General features: G+C 20.4%; 4 protein-coding genes across 6 annotated transcripts; 1 reads left to right on the top strand and 3 right to left on the bottom strand.

Annotated features, from left to right (window-relative positions):
- Nucleotides 1–52: 52 nt before the first annotated feature.
- Nucleotides 53–2,756, bottom strand: LOC122714145 (lysozyme-like). Its single transcript, XM_043935218.1, has 4 exons — nucleotides 2,449–2,756; nucleotides 1,211–1,399; nucleotides 1,036–1,109; nucleotides 53–241 (listed from the first exon to the last, which is right to left on the bottom strand). The coding sequence occupies exons 1-4, from the start codon at nucleotides 2,513–2,515 to the stop codon at nucleotides 101–103; spliced, it is 471 nt and encodes a 156-aa protein (XP_043791153.1). The 5' UTR covers nucleotides 2,516–2,756; the 3' UTR covers nucleotides 53–100.
- A 2,262-nt stretch (nucleotides 2,757–5,018) lies between these two features.
- LOC122714139 (elongation factor 1-beta') lies at nucleotides 5,019–6,564 on the bottom strand. The gene is made up of 3 exons (XM_043935208.1): nucleotides 6,409–6,564; nucleotides 5,273–5,691; nucleotides 5,019–5,190 (listed from the first exon to the last, which is right to left on the bottom strand). The coding sequence occupies exons 1-3, from the start codon at nucleotides 6,486–6,488 to the stop codon at nucleotides 5,036–5,038; spliced, it is 654 nt and encodes a 217-aa protein (XP_043791143.1). The 5' UTR covers nucleotides 6,489–6,564; the 3' UTR covers nucleotides 5,019–5,035.
- Nucleotides 6,565–7,137: 573 nt separating this feature from the next.
- LOC122714141 (NADH-ubiquinone oxidoreductase 75 kDa subunit, mitochondrial) lies at nucleotides 7,138–11,203 on the top strand. The gene is made up of 12 exons (XM_043935209.1): nucleotides 7,138–7,335; nucleotides 7,556–7,751; nucleotides 7,873–7,980; nucleotides 8,087–8,452; nucleotides 8,668–8,889; nucleotides 8,953–9,088; nucleotides 9,296–9,648; nucleotides 9,737–9,922; nucleotides 10,008–10,197; nucleotides 10,290–10,465; nucleotides 10,666–10,800; nucleotides 10,935–11,203. Exons 2-12 carry the CDS (start codon nucleotides 7,590–7,592, stop codon nucleotides 11,082–11,084), a joined length of 2,184 nt encoding a protein of 727 aa, XP_043791144.1. The 5' UTR covers nucleotides 7,138–7,335; nucleotides 7,556–7,589; the 3' UTR covers nucleotides 11,085–11,203.
- Nucleotides 11,204–12,158: 955 nt separating this feature from the next.
- On the bottom strand, nucleotides 12,159–16,006 carry LOC122714144 (general vesicular transport factor p115). Of its 3 annotated transcripts, none has more exons than XM_043935215.1 (12): nucleotides 15,842–16,006; nucleotides 15,420–15,648; nucleotides 15,102–15,358; nucleotides 14,790–14,991; nucleotides 14,574–14,725; nucleotides 14,263–14,453; nucleotides 13,998–14,170; nucleotides 13,448–13,875; nucleotides 13,190–13,370; nucleotides 12,941–13,125; nucleotides 12,474–12,833; nucleotides 12,159–12,364 (listed from the first exon to the last, which is right to left on the bottom strand). In XM_043935215.1, exons 1-12 carry the CDS (start codon nucleotides 15,917–15,919, stop codon nucleotides 12,284–12,286), a joined length of 2,517 nt encoding a protein of 838 aa, XP_043791150.1. In that variant the 5' UTR covers nucleotides 15,920–16,006; the 3' UTR covers nucleotides 12,159–12,283. The 3 variants fall into 3 exon arrangements, with proteins under 3 accessions (XP_043791150.1, XP_043791151.1, XP_043791152.1); XM_043935216.1 differs by having other exon boundaries at nucleotides 15,420–15,598; nucleotides 15,842–15,989; XM_043935217.1 differs by having other exon boundaries at nucleotides 15,420–15,644; nucleotides 15,842–15,976.
- Nucleotides 16,007–17,596: the final 1,590 nt, after the last annotated feature.

Raw genomic sequence — 17,596 nt, 5'->3', positions numbered from 1 at the left:
ATATATTTATTATTATTATTATATATATATTTATTAATATACATATATATATATGTAAAATATAATCTTATATTTTTTATGAGTGTTCCTGCATTGTTAATTATTGTTTTTCAAAAGTCTGCATGCAAAGTTTATAAATATTTTCATATTTTGAATTTAATGAACCATTGCATCCATATCCACCTAATCGATGAATGCGAAGAAAATCATCACAATTAATATTACCATCATTGTTACAATCCTAAAAATAAACATATAGAGAAGAAAAGTAAATAATTATGTTTTAATATATATAATCTTTTGTGAATCATTTAAACTTCTACATATAATTATCAATCGAATTATTCATTATTACAAAAAATGTTTCAAGTAAAACTCATATTTTGAAATGTTATGCTTTGATGGAAATAATTTAATATAAATGATTTCTTCATTATTAGAAATATAAAGGACATATTTTACTTTTTTTAATAAAATCATATATTTTTTTGATACATTTTTTCATTTCTCATAAAGAAGTGCTATCATTTATAATAAATCATTTTTGAAGATATTTTAATTTTTATTTTGAAAAATTTTGTCATATGCCAAAAAATATGATACATAGCTTTTTATATTCATCTCTTTACATTATAATAAATTTTACAAAATTAAAATGTTTATTAAATTAATAATTTTTTATATATTTTAAAGTTTAATTTTTTATAAAATAAAAATCCAATTGCATCAATTAATATATATATTATATATATATATATAATATATATATGTATATATGTACATATATATATTTATATAATATAAATATATATATATATAATATACTTAAAAAATAAAATTGATTTTCAAAATCTTTTTTTTTAAATACTTTTCACTTATAGAAAAATTATTTAAATTCACATATTTTTTTTAAACAAAATAAAAAATTAGTTATAAGTAAATATAGTTTCTTGAAATAAACTTTAAAATAATGAATTCGATAAGTAATCACATGCGAATGCTTAAATGAAATTTATATTAATGTATTTTGTATACCTGAGCAAATTTCATCATGTAACCTTGTACTGTACGAGCTGCACAATAAGGATCGTTTACACATCGTGCATACGCTAAATGAAAAGCAAATTTTTTTTTTTTAATTATTTCAAATTATTTCACTAATTATTTCATTAAATTTAATTTATAAATTAAATTTTATATATATACTAACCATTTTCGTTTAAATTATCATCAAGTGTTAGTTTACCGGCATCAGCCCAATAATTCCATGTTATACGAAATGGTCCGCAAACAGATTCATCACAACCAATTGTAATATTACATCCAGAAGCAGCTTCACATATACATCCCAGACATACCCTTGATACCATTTCTGTTGCTATTACTAATGTTTGTTGCTCTGTTATATTTGTTAAAAAAAGATTTCTTTGAAATATTTATTATAAATTATATAATTATAATTTATTATAAATTAATACATGCAAATTCAGTAAATAAATTTAAAAAAAATGAATAAAATATATTTAAAAGAATATAATTATGAATCAATAAATAAATATGTCTTAATTATTTTGAATTTTTTTATATATAATATGTAAGCGTAATTTGTCATATGTATAAGTAATATATAATTATATATTATAAAAGAATTATTTCTTTAACAGTTGTATAATTACAAAGAAAATTGCCGAATTCTGAGTTAATTTTTTATTCTAAAGTTAATTCAGGATACTAAAAATTATTGCCTTTTTTATAATTCTCAATTCTCAATTTGATAAATAGATTCTAAAATAAAATATCATTTTTAATATTAAAAAATTATTTTATCAAAAGTTACAAATATTAAACATAAATTAAAATTGATCTAAATCTATATTTTAAATTCAAAAATTAATAGAACTTATTAATCTTTAATAATTCAATATAACATATTATTAAATTCAATATAAACCAAATTTTCAACAAATAAAAATTTAATTATAATTTCATTTGAAATACATACAGAAAACTAAAAAAAACTGTATTATCTACAGTTTCATCAACGAATGTAGGAGGCATTTTTTGTCTACAGGTAGCAAATCTTGTCTATAAGTAGACTTATCTCATCAGCTATATTAATATTAAGTTTTACATATACATAACTGTTCGATCAATTTCTAAAAAATGGTATTTGAAATCTAAATTTAAATATTAGAAAACATAAAAAAAATCTATAATTTTTAAGATCCCAAAAAAAAAAGGACAGCAAAATTTTATTCTATATTCTTACAAATTGATATATATATTTTATTTTATTTCTAAATTGTTATTTTATAAAAAAAGTTTGATTATTTTATACAAATTCAGTTTACTATAAAAATTATATATAAATTTGTTCTAATTTAGTTTATAAATAATAATAATTGAAATTTATTTCTCCTTTATTATTAAAAATAAAATCATGCTTACCATAAATCAAAGATAACAATAATAAGCACATAATCCCGGAAAAATTCAACAAAAAAACCATCCTCATTTTAACTAATGAATTCTTGAAAAACAACAATTTCTTTTCGAATCTTCAATTTTGTTAATGCTATTTGAAAATACCTGCACGATGAATGGAAGAATATATACAGGATTTTTAACGTTCTCTTTTATATATAAGAGAGTTGTCGCTTGTTGAAGTGGGGATTTTAACAGAAGTCAGTGGCAAGGACTATTTCTTGGAAAAAATTATGAAAACGATTTAGAATTCAACTTATCGTGATTTTAAGTATTTTAAAATAGAAATTGTAGATTGATATTAATTATATATTTCGATTGTATATATTGTATATTAATTATATATTGATATGTATTACATATATATATATATATATATATATATATGTACATACACATTATATATTGTATTTATATTTATTTGTTTTTAAAAAAGAAACTATTTTATTATCATATACTATTTCAAATTATATTTTAATATTTATATTTAAATTTTATTGAATATAATTTTAAAAAAATAATTAATTTTTTTATTTACTAACAATCAAGAACTATTCAGTTTCGTAATTCATTTCATTCAAAAATACTTTTTAATTTATTTTTTTTTGTATCATATCTTTCTTTGGCGAATAATTTGCATATGAAATTTATTTATGAAACAAAAACTATACTAAAACCGGATTTCAATGTCAAATAATATAAGTGTTAATATATTCGTAAAAGATCATCTTTGAAGGACCAAATTTAAGAGATATAAACATAAAAATAATAATAAATGTTGATTAAAACTTATTTATTAAGTTATAAATAATTTAATTTTGCATTAGATAAAGTAAATCAAAAATAAAGTGAGATAAAGCTGTCTTTAATGATCTTTATCTTTAACGTAAATTTCAATTGCTTATAACATATTAATAAATGCATTCTATCATTGTCCATGATAGGTATAATCGAACAAGAATTACTTATGAAAAAATAAAGATTTTTTTTCATTTGATTTTCAAAATAAATCTATATAATAAATTTATTTTTTGAAATTAATCAAATTTTTCAAATATAAGTTGGATAGAATGTTATTATATATATATATATATATATATATAATAATTAAAATAAAATAATTAAAAAATGTAGAATAAAATTTAAAAGTTGAAAAAAAAATTTCATTCAAAAAAAATTTCAATTTTCAAGTCTTTATTTTCTTTGAAAATTGAGATTAAACATATGCAATCAAGAAATCATATCAGTAAATTTTCAAATGCAATTTTCTCGGAAATTAATTTTTAATTTTTGTTATTAATTATTAATATTTTTCTATATTTTTTCATTAATCATCATTTTTATAATCTGTATATAGTTTGCAAATTTTTTTAAAATTTGCTTGCAAATAACCAATTCACTGTTTATTAGATAATTCATTGTTCTATATTATCAGCAAATATAGTTCACATTGCGAATTATTTATTATGAGCAATATGAATTCAATCTAATCATTAGTAACAAATAGAACTGGAAAATATCATTTTTAAAAAAACAAAATTATTAAAAATATAATAATACATAATAATAATAAAATAAGTTTAGACTATAATAATAAAAATAAAAATGAAAGTTTTAATCAATAGAATAAACTGCTAAAATATAAAATATAAAATAAATAAAAAATAAAATTTTAAGTTTGATCAAATATTTTATGATATTTAAATACTATGATAATATAGATATTAAAGATTTTATTATAAGTTTACTGAATTTTTTATTGAAATGTTTAATAGGAATTAGATATTTTTAATCATTTTTTTATATTAACATTTGAAACTTTCATAATAAATTTGTATTTTACTGCAAAAGTATTCCAAAGTTTTGATAATATTATATTCTCAGAAGACTTAAGCAATACTATAATTTCAATAATTTTCTTAGAGAGTTTCAATATGTTATACAAGACTTAGTGATATATAAAAAAATTATGTGTCTGCGAAAAAACATGACAATATTTATGTTCTGTCTATACTGAACATAGAGGAGATATCTGGATCTTTCTGTCATGAATAATAGAATATTTGCATATGAAATCTATCTATGTTGATTAACAAAAATTTTTAACTTAATAGATAATGTTCCAAGCATTATATTTACAAATATGTAAAGTATATGTGATAAATAATATCTTGTGATTAGTGATTTTTGATAAAATTATATAGATGAAACATTGAAATTACTATTTTTATTTTGCAAAATCATAATCTGAACTTTAAGATATATTATCAAAGTTTCAGAATTTTTTTATCTTATATGAAGTTGAAATTTAATTTTAAACAATTTGTTTATCATTGTTTTTTAATATTTTTCATTTAATTAAAATGACAATTCTTTTTTATATTTTTTAGTTTTAAGTTTTTCTTTGTAATAACAAAAATATATAAAATAAAATATCAATTTTTAAATTATCTATTATAAATATTAAAGCAATATCATTAAGTAATACTCCAATTATAATTTTNTATTATTTATTAAGTTTACATTGGAGATAATAGATATAAACAATTATTTATAATTTATTGAATGATTCAATATCAACAGATTGAACATATTCTTCAAAACTTTCTATTTGTTCTATCAGTGAATCTACTGATACCTTGTCATCTTCTATAATGCACATTATCCTGAATTTATGAATTCCATAGCCCACTGCAACTAATTTAGCTGGAAACATAATATGTATAAAACTGATAATTTTGTAAAATTGAATTTTTGATTTGATTTTGAAAACAGCAAAATGATTTACATGCTGCCCAAGTTAGACCATCCATTTGAATAGATCTCACAATTTCTTCTATAGCCTTCATGTCAGTTTCATCATCCCATGGTTTAACATCTAATACAACACTGGACTTAGCAATGAGTACTGGTTTTTTAGATTTCTTTTCTGCATATTCTTTTAATCTTTCTTCCCTAAGTCTTACAGCTTCAGGATCTTCTTCTTCATCGGATTCAAAGAGGTCTACGTCTTTATCATCATCTTCTTCATTCTTTCCTGCTATATTATTGCTACCTAATATGACAGGTGCTTTCTTTTCTCCTGGAAGTGTCTTTAAATCATATGATTTGATGTGATTATACCATCGTAAAACATGAGGATTTGAAGATGTTGGAGTTTTTCCTAAAGCTTCTAGAATTACTACATCTGCTTGAGTAGGTTGCCACCTTAAAAATATAATAAAAATATATTAAATAAATAAATAAATAAAATATAAAAAAATATATTAAAAAATATAATAATATATGTTTGACATTCTTATAAAAATTTATTTCTTTATTTATTTTTTCTTATTTATTCTTATTGAATTTAAAATATATAAAATATAAATAATATATAATATTTTATTATAGATATATTAGAATGAATAAATAATATCAGAATGTTTGAAAACAAATTCGAAGACAGTTTTTTCATATTCATTGATGATATTATTCAAAATATTATTCATTTTTCAATGATTTTTTTTTTATCTTCATTTTCATCAGTTTCATAATTCTTTTTTTTCACTTCCAATTTTACTTTAGTTTTCTATGAAAAACTCAAATTCAAAAGAAACTATGAAAATTATTAATTGTCAATAATAATTATTCCTTTTATCTTTTATATATTTATATTTTTTTTAATTTTAATTTATATTTCAATATGCATATAAATGGAATAAATTACTATGTTAAAAAATACTCAAAAGTATTTTTTAAGATAAAAATACGTACTAAAACACAAATATATAAAAAAATATATAATTCAAAGTATTGTATATACAAATTAAATGAAAAAAAAATGAATTAATGGTTCAATGATCTTAAGATTTTGATAAGTATAGAACCACGTGTATATAAATATGTTCAATATAAATTTTATAAAAATAAAAATACACTTACCCTTCGATATAACTGTGATCTGCCAAATAAGAATTCAAATCTTTGATACCTTTATCAGTTTTAAGATCACCAATAGCCATAATGGAAGATTAAATAAAATGTAGACACTTAACTGAAGTTACTTGTAAGTACTTGTTGTTCCCCTTATCTACTTACCGGAAAACGGAGCTATGTTCAATGAAAAATTGACGGTTCATTATTTGTAGCATGACGTCATTCCGGCAATTCTTGGGAAATAATAAAATAACTAGAAAGTAACTATAAATTGTAATTTTTTAATTGCAAAATTATTTTAATTAATTTAATTATTTTTTTCTAAAATATAATTAATTTATACATTATAATATTTCAATTTTTATTTAGACAATATTCTATTTATTTTAATCTCTATTCATTTTATTTTTTTAATTTATTCTACTTCATAAAGATTTGATACAGATATTTATAAAAATCTTTTATCTATTGTACTTTTTTTTTATGAAATTAATTAAATTTTAATTGTAATATATAATTGTAATATGATATTTACTTATTTTTAAATTTCATTTTAAAAATTTAAAATTTATATATATGTATATTTAAGTATATACATATTTATAAATATGTATATACTTAAATATTGCATATGAATTCAAAATTATTTTTAAATCATATAAAGATTGATCATATAAAGATTTTTAAATAAAATTGAATAATTATTATTTATAATTGAATTTATTTACATTAGAGTAATTTTTTTGATAGATGTCGTGAAGTATTCTAAAATTAACTCAAATCATGCAGATACTACTTTGTCAATGCTCGAAAATATATAATTAAACAATATATATATTATTTGTGGTGAATTCTATTTTACATTGATTTTGTAGATCATCCATTTTAGGTTTGCGAAGTTTAAAAGAAATTTGCATAACGGATAAAGATTTGGTAATTTTGATTAAACAAATGAATATTTTAATTATTATTAATATAATATTGTAATTATTATTAATACTTAATATATATTGACTTATTCGTTTTATAACAATTAAAAAAAATATGATTTTATTAATTATATATTTAGATTATTATTTATTATTATTTATAAATTACATTATTATATTTATTATTGTAAATTTTGAAATGGTAAAATTTTCTTACATAACAGCATAACTTTGACATCTAACAGTAATTGGAGCAAAATGTTAAGATTTCCCGTGATAAGATTATCTACGGGATTACAGAATGGCAGATTTCCTACCGTAGGATTATATACAACATCATCTAAATTTCAGCAAGAATTAGTAGAAGTATTCATAGATGACAAACCAGTTCAAGTTTCACCAGGAACAACTGTTTTGCAGGTAATATAATTTTTTTATTGATCAAATATTATTTATATTTAGTATATTAACTTAAGTAACTTAAGTAAAAATATTTAATAAAAAATTTTATATTATTACTTAATACATTTATTACATTTAGGCTGCTGCAAAAATAGGAGTAGAAATTCCTAGATTTTGTTATCATGAACGTTTAGCTGTAGCAGGAAATTGTAGAATGTGTCTTGTGGAAATTGAAAAACAAATTAAGGTATTTATTCTTTTTCTTTTTAATATATATATATATATATATATGTTTATAAACATAATAAATTTCAATTAAAATTATATATGTATTTTATTGTATAAATATTTAGCCTGTTGCAGCTTGTGCCATGCCTGTAATGAAAGGGTGGAGAATAAAAACTAATTCTGATCTAACTCGTAAAGCACGGGAAGGTGTCATGGAATTTTTATTAGTAAATCATCCTTTAGATTGCCCTATTTGTGATCAAGGTGGTGAATGTGATTTACAAGATCAAAGTATGGCATTTGGTAGTGATCGGAGTAGATTTGTTGATATTAATTATAGTGGTAAACGAGCAGTTGAAGATAAAGATATTGGTCCTCTAATAAAGACAGTTATGACACGTTGTATTCATTGCACAAGATGCATTCGTTTTGCATCTGAAGTTGCTGGTATTGATGATTTAGGAACTACAGGTCGTGGAAATGATATGCAAGTATGTCTAACAATTTTTCATTCTTAGTTTTATTATTGGAATTATATAATTATTTCTATTACATCATCTATTAAATTTTATTATTTTATTTATTATATAATTTATTTTATATTATTATATTAATTATATTATTATATATATACATATATATATATATATATTATATATTATTATTATATTATTATATTATAATTTATTTTATATTATTATAATAGGTAGGAACATATGTAGAGAAAATGTTCTTATCTGAACTATCTGGTAATATTATCGATTTATGTCCTGTTGGAGCATTAACAAGTAAACCATATGCTTTTGTTGCTCGTCCATGGGAAACACGTCGTACAGATAGTATTGATGTTCTTGATGCTGTTGGTAGTAATATAGTTATATCTCATAGGACTGGTGAAGTTTTGAGAATTTTACCAAGAATTAATGAGGTATTAATATGATAACTGTTGATGAAATATATTTATAAATATTCTTTATGATATATTATACAGGAAATAAATGAAGAATGGTTATCTGATAAAGCTCGTTTTTCTTATGATGGATTGAAACGCCAAAGGCTTATAACTCCGATGATAAAAATTAATGGAAAATTAGAAGCTGTTGAATGGGAAGATGCTCTTGTAACAAGTATGTTGTATATAATTTTATATTAATTTTATATAATTTTTAATATTAAAAATATTCTAAATTCTTAAATCTTATTATGTTTTTTTTTTTACATAATTTTAATCAATATATATATACATACATACATATAATATATTATATATAATAATATATTGAGATATATTATTTATTATTATTTATTATATTGAGATAATATACTTTTTTTAGCTGCTCAAGCTATTCGCAATTTAGCCCCAAATAAATGTGCTGTAATTGCTGGAAAATTAGCTGATGCTGAAGCTCTTGTGGCTTTGAAAGATTTAGTAAATAGACTTGGCAGTGAAATTCTTGCAACAGAACAAAACTTTCCAAAGCATGGCACAGGTATTGATATAAGAAATAATTATTTACTAAATAACACAATTGCTGCAGTAGAAAATGCTGACGTTGTATTATTGATTGGTACTAATCCAAGATATGAAGCACCTTTAGTTAATACTCGAATAAGAAAAGGATATATTCACGGTGAACAAATCATTGCGCAAATTGGTCCGAAAATAGATTTAACGTATAATTATGAAGTAAGTGAAGAAACTCATAATATATATTTTGATATATCATTTTCTATTAGCTAATATTTATTTAAGATCAATATTATTTAAATATTAGCATTTAGGTCAATCTCCAGAAATTATAACACAATTAAAAAACGGTACTCATTCATTTTCAAGTACTTTGAAATCTGCTAAGAAACCTTTAATTATCTTGGGTGTTGAGCAATTAACCAGAAAAGATGGAGCAAAAATTTTATCTGAAACACAATTATTGGCACAAACTATAGAAGAAAACATAAAAGTAAGAAAAAAATGATAAAAATATCTTTTGTTATTGTAATTATATGCATAATTATCATGAATGTTGATTACATATTCTTTTTTAGGCTCCCAAAGAATGGAAAATATTAAATATTCTTCATACAAATGCATCACAAGTGGCAGCTTTAGATGTGGGTTATTCATCATCTGTTGAAGAAGTTAAGGAGCAACAACCGAAAATTCTCTTTTTATTATCAGCTGATGATTCAAATATTAAAAAAGAAGATTTTCCAAATACTTTTATCATATATATAGGTATGCAAGAAATATCATTATTTATTTTTATAAGTATATAATAATATTATTTATTAGTAGAACATAAATAATGATTTTTATTAATGGTTTAGGTAGCCATGGTGACGAAGGAGCTTCGATTGCAGATGTCATATTTCCTGGAGCTGCATATACTGAAAAAGTTGCAACATATGTAAATACAGAAGGTCGTGCACAACAAACTCAAGCTGCAATTACACCACCGGGTATGGCTCGACCAGATTGGAAAATTATACGAGCTCTTTCTGAAGTAAGTTAATATATAATTAATTACTTTCTTTAGTTAATTTTTTTAGTTTATTGTTATTATAATTATTATATAACATATAATTATCTACATAACATATTATTAATTTAATATTTTAAATTATTAAATTAATGCAATTATTAAATTATATTAAATTAATGTAAAGTAAATTGGAAAAAAGAAAATAATTAATATTTTTATAGATTTGTGGAATTTGTTTACCTTATGATAATTTGGCTGAAATAAGATCTAGATTGGAAGAAATAGCGCCACATTTAATTAGATATGGTAATATAGAATCAGCTAATTATTTCACTCAAGTACTGGAATTATCAAAGGTAAATATTTTTTTAAATTAATTTTAAAAAATTTTTTAAAAATAAATTTTTAAAAAATAATTTTTAAAAAATAATATACTTCAATGAGATTTGTTATATAATAAATAATATTGATTTTTATTTGTTTTTTATAGGAAGTGTCAGGTTCATTGTCTTCCAATCCAATAGAAATTAAACAGAAAACATTAGATAATTTTTTTATGACAGATGCGATATCTCGTGCTTCGCAAACAATGGCAAAATGTGTACAAGCAGTTATTAAGCAACGGGAAAATATCTTATAGACACTTATATATATATATATATATACATATATACATATATATATATATGTATATAGATGTATACATATATGTATATATAATATCTAATATATATAAAATAGTACATATTGTATTATGGTAAATATGTAATAATATATAGTTTTATTAAATATATATAAATAGTATTTAATTTAATAGAATACATATATACTTTTGTTAAAATTCTTATTTTTTAATTTAAAATATTTACGTGTAATAAGTTGATATTTGAGAATTGGGAATGACATGGTAAGGAATATACTTTTTTTTATTGCTCATTGATACATGGTATTTAATAATTTTATTTGTGGATATTTTCAAAATCAATTTTATTTCCTTGATTGCCTTTTATCAGCCATTTCCAATATTTATTTTTATATCGTTTCGGAAAATATTTTAATATTATTATTTAATATTTTAAGATATAAATTTAAATAATTTAATTTAAATCATTATGATTAATATCTATTTTCAATCAATGCTGTTTAAATTTATTTATCCCTTTATTCATGAAATAAATTTTATTTTTTATAATATATAAAATAAAATATATATAGATAATGTTAATATATTGGGATATTTTTAAAGAATCGATTCTAAAACAAACACAAAATTGATGTACAAAAATATTAATTGAGGTTTATTAAGTTAATAACAATTTAAATTTATATTAGACGAAATAAGATAAATATAAAAATATATATAATAAATAATAAAAATAAATAATAATAAATAATAAAAATAGACTGAAGCAGCTCTTGCCATCTTGTTTTATTTCTGCTTCACTTCTAATGTAAAAATAATGTAATCTAATGTAAATCTAATGTAAATTTAAATATTTTAAAGCTTCATATAACCAATTTTTTTATATATCATTTTTTGTATTTATTTTTTCTAAATTCTATATAAATTCTATATTTTAAAGATATTATATTATATAAATAATAATTATCTTGTATAATATGTGTAATAAAAATAATATTTAATTTTTGTATTTATAATTTATCATGTTATAATAATATACATAATATAATAGATCTATTAATTTATTATCAATAATTTATTATTTTAAACAAATAAAGAAGATAAAAACAATAAAGTAAAAAATTATCGAAATAAAAATTTTTTCATCATTATTATTTTTATAATAGTTCTTTTTTAAAATTAGATAGATCTTTATATCAATCAACACGATCGACAGAATTGATATATTCTGGTTGGTCATCAGTATCTATTTCAATAGAACTTTCATCTGTTTCAATCTAAAGATGAAAAATAATATTAAAATTATAAGCTGTTATTGTTTATCTAAATATATAAATAATATATATATAAATATATACATAAAAGGTTTTATATAGAATTACATACTTTTTCACCTAATGCAACCAATCTTTCTTTGTAAAGTATAATTTTACTATCTTGTTCTGTTAAAAGTTCTAGAAGATCTTCTTGATCTTTTTTTAATTTTTCTAGTTCCTCAGATTTTTCTTTTAATTTATATTCAAAATCATTTTCATATTTTTTTATCATTGATGCATATTCTTCTAAACGATTTTCTAATTCTGTAATCAAGGTCTTATTCTTTTCTATTTCTTTTGTGCAAAGTTCATTGGATGCAACATTATTGGATTCACTTTCTTCTAATAATAAATTAGTTTGTGCTGCTCGTAAAACTAAATTTTGATCTTTTAAATGACTGACAGTTGATTGAAGATCATGTATCTGTGCCTATATTGAATAATATTAATTATCAATCTTTAATTATAAATTATAAATTAAAGATTTATAAATTTTATTTCATTATAAAATCTTATTTATAAATATATATACTATACTTCGAGTTCGTGTTTTTCTTTAATGAGTGATTCTGTAAGTTGATTAAGTTTTTGTATTTGAGAATCTTGTTCTCGAATAACTTCTTTATATTGAGTTTCTAAAACAGAATCTGGTAATATAGGAGTTGTTATCTGATTTTTATTATGTAAGCTACTTCCGTCTAGAACAGACTTTATAATAACACCTAAAAATTGCTTATTTTAAAGTTTGCATTAATAGAATAATATAGAAATATGATTAGTAATTACCCTCTAATGTTTTTGATAATCTACAAAATTCATGATCTAATAAAAGTTCTGAAGGATTCTTTGCTGAAGGTTGAGGATGTTTTAAAGTTCTAGAATACACTTCATGTCTAGCAAGACCACCGATAGCATCTTGAAATCTTTCTAATCCTATTCTATTTTCTATTAAATTACATAATTTTTCCTAAAATAAAATAAGAAAAATATAATATATAGTTTTTTAACATGTTTTGTTTCGTTTATATCTCACAATTTCGTTACCTTTGTATAATTAGAAATACTATTGTCATTGAAATGTACACACAATCCAATAAGTATGGCGCACATACTTTGTAATAATGTTTCTTGCAAATCATCATTATTTTCTTGTGATGATAATAAAGCTGTTAAATAAGCTATAGATGAATCGATAAGCAAAAATGATTTTACAGCTTTTAGACAATGTGCAATCCATCTGCAAAGTAATATTAGAAGACCTAATTTGCATTGTGTTTTATTCTCTTGTTGCAGTAACATGACACATTGTTGCATCAAAGTTACTGGTGGTTTTCCAATATTTGTTGCAAGCAATACACGTAATAATTGTTCTTTTTGTGTGTTGTCATCAATCAATGCATAAGACAATGCTACAGCAGAAAACCAATTTGACAAAGAATCCAAAGAAAATAGACCTCCACATAGCAGCTGTCCTAGCAATATTACATTTATAAAATATTTTTTATTCCTTTTATATTCCTATTATATCATTTAATATATTATGAAAAGAAAATTTATAAAATAAACGAAAATAGTTTTTTAAAAAAAAACAAACCTGTCGTTAATGATGGTACTTCATTTCCTTGAGGCAATAAAGTTTGAATAAGTTGACTTTGCCCTATTTCATTTTTATACAAAAAACATTGAAAACAGTAAAGAACAGAACATCGTAAAGCAAATGGCTGTTTTTCATTTACCATAGACATAAGTAAGACAACAATTGCAGGTCTAAAAAAAATATATATGGAAATTTTATAATAATATAATAATGCAATAAATTTAGAATATTTAAATATTTTATTATTAGAGTATGAAAATACCTAGGAGGATTACTAGGTGCCATTACTCCAGCTAAAAATTCTTGGTTATTGGAATTTCCTCTAATAACTTCAGCTACTGTATTAATAGTTTCAGTCAAGACATCTGCAGGTACACCACTAGCCATCAATATATTACACAAAGCTTGTAAAAGTCCACATGCTTTCATAATCCGTTGACAATTTGATACTGCCTTTATATGTACGTATCATAATTAATACATTGGTTTTAAATATGAGATTTTTTTAACACTCAAATATGTAAAAAAACAAGAAATATATACGTATTTATTAACAATATTTATAACAATTACCTGTGCAGGTCCACTTGGTGCCACTAACGCACGAATCACTTGGACCATGCAATGAACATTTGATACTTTTTGTGAACTCCATGCACTTAGAGGATTATCATCAATTTCAGATGATATTTGAAACATTGGTGTTAATTTTTGAATATAACTGCCTAAAATATAATAACATTGATTTTCACATTGATATAGTAAAGTAACTAGCTTAATTATATGTACCTTCTTTAAAAAAATTTTGATTGCTTATATTACCCCTTAGAAGATTTAACATTAGTAATAGACAATCTTCAACAACAATACCACCTTCTATATTACCTTCTTGCGCAATGACATCAAAAATACGATCAAATGCATTTTCAAATGCAACAATTTTTTGAATATTTGCATTACCTTTTGTCAATTGAATAAGAAGCAATAAAACCTATTAAAAAATTACAAAATATAATTTTTAATAAATTTTTAATATTTTAATTCAATAAATAAATAAATAATAAACAAAACTATTTATATTAGAAAATTATAAAAATGTACATCGTTACGTATGACTTCTCTACTATCACCAAGAAGATCCATTAATTTAGAAACACCCATAGGACTAACTAAAATTATTTCTTGTATATCTTTTAGTCTATTAGTAGATAAATACATCAATAATTTTAATGCTGGCCATCTAACTTTAAATTCAAATTCTTCCAAGAGTGTTAATACTAATCCTACACTATCTGTATTTTTAATAAATATTTCAGTAAATTGTTCTCCTATTTTATTATTGGGTCCATGCTTATCAACTGAAAATATATAAAAAAATAATAAAATTTATATAAACATATAATTATATGCAGATATTACCTTCTTCATCAAATGTCTTAGGATTTGTTATATTACAAAGAGTATCTAATGCTAAACCAATAATTTCACAATCAGTTCTATCCATTTCTAAAATTTGTCTCAATGCATCCATTCCTTGAGCTCCTACCTCAACACGGTAAGTTCGTGAAAGAGTTTTAAGTTCTCGACAAGCATCTCGTCTATCATTTAATAATGTCGATGATTGTAACCTATCTACTAATCGCTCTACCTATACAATTATTTTAATTATTTCATGATATAATATATTCATATTTCATGAAATACAATTGTTTAATTAAATAAGCAATAATATAATTGATAATTATTTTTTTACATGAAAATATTGTGATCATGTGTTAGAATACAAAAAGACTTATAAAGACTAAAGGTATAAAATTAATTTATTAAAAAATTCGAAATACCGTATCACCGCCTGATAATTCATTTTCTACAGATGCAGAACCCAAAACAGACTTTAAGCTACTTTTAAAATATTCCATTTTGTTGTCGTCAACTTAAAAATTGTAATATACGTCATAAGATGTCGATGACATTTTTCATTAAACTCACCGAAACAAATGATGATTTAATAGAGGGCGTTAGTAATAAGAATTTTTCACAGTAATCTTAAATATGAAAAATCAACATTTTAAAATAGAATTTTTGATAGATGATTATAATGAACTTATAAAATTTTTTTATTAATGAAATCTTAAAATTATTATATATAATTTATATATAAAATAAATTAAAATTATTATATAAAAAATTATATATATAATATTATTATATATAATAATATTATTTTGTTCTAAGTATGATTTTAATATTTCATTTTCACAATTATTTTTTATGATTTTATAAAAATATTTGATATTTACTTATAAAAAATTTATAAAAAAACATATAAAATATATATAAACTTAAATAAATTGTATTCTATAGTAAAATATGCATAATTACATTCATAATCAAATTATTGATTTAATAACTTATTATCATCAAAAATAATTGTTAAAAATAACAAATTTTATAATTTATTTATTAAATATTACTATCAACTTAAATTAACAAAATAACTTAAAATAATTTTTTTACTTTTCAAATAATCAATATATATAATAACATTTTATATAAAAATTAATATATCTATTATAAATTTACAAGTGTGTTTTATATAATTAAAGATGAAATTTTATTTTAATAGAAATTTTGTTTACATTTTTATATACATTTTAATGAAAAAAATTTAAAAACGTAGATGTTGACAAATAAATTAAGACATTGAGTTAAAAAATATATCTTTATAAATTTTATATTTTTATTATAATTTATGAATTATTGATCATTAATCATCAAATTAATGTCATATTATAAAGAATGTTAATATATTCGTGAACAATCTTTAAAATTTAAATTCTTTAACAAAAAAAATAATTTGAATTTAGTATGTTAATGTTTCTCTTGTCTAATTATTATATAAAATGTTAATATAATGTAAATGTAATTCATAAAATATTTAAAAAACAATTTTATGTACATATAATTTTAAATTAATGAATTCCAAAAATTAAGATTGTTATTTCTAGATTTTACTTGCTAAAAAATATAAAAAGAAGATCAAAATTTTTAGTATTTCAAAATCAAGTTTAATTAAATTAAAAATAAATTAAATTTAAAGAAAAGATTAGGAGAAATGAATTGATGATTTTAAAATATCATAATAATAAAATAATTTAAATTATAATCACTTTAATATAAAATATGAATTCAAATTTTTGTTTCAAGAATCAAAAAAAATTTAATAAAAATATTTATATTTTTCGCTAACATTTATTTATATACATACTTTTTTTATATATATATGCTTATGCTATGAACCTATATATATATATATATATAAGCGCATGCGCATATATAAAGACATATACTATATTATACTATATAGATATAGTATATAGATATACATATACTATATAGATATAGTATGGAAATATTTTTTTATTGATATATGTATACTAAATTACTTAATGAATTAATAAGATAAAATCAGTTGATTTAATTATTAATTATAAATAATATTATTTAATATTATTTATAAATATTATTAATATTATAAATAAGATTATTATTTTATGTAGAATTAAAAAAATTATTAGAATAATTTTATTTTAATT

The sequence above is a fragment of the Apis laboriosa genome, unplaced genomic scaffold (genome assembly GCF_014066325.1).
Source record: "Apis laboriosa isolate Shangri-la unplaced genomic scaffold, ASM1406632v1 scaffold289_cov146, whole genome shotgun sequence".
In the NCBI taxonomy this organism is placed as follows: Eukaryota; Metazoa; Arthropoda; class Insecta; order Hymenoptera; family Apidae; genus Apis; species Apis laboriosa.
This window is presented reverse-complemented; position numbering and strand designations above follow the sequence as displayed.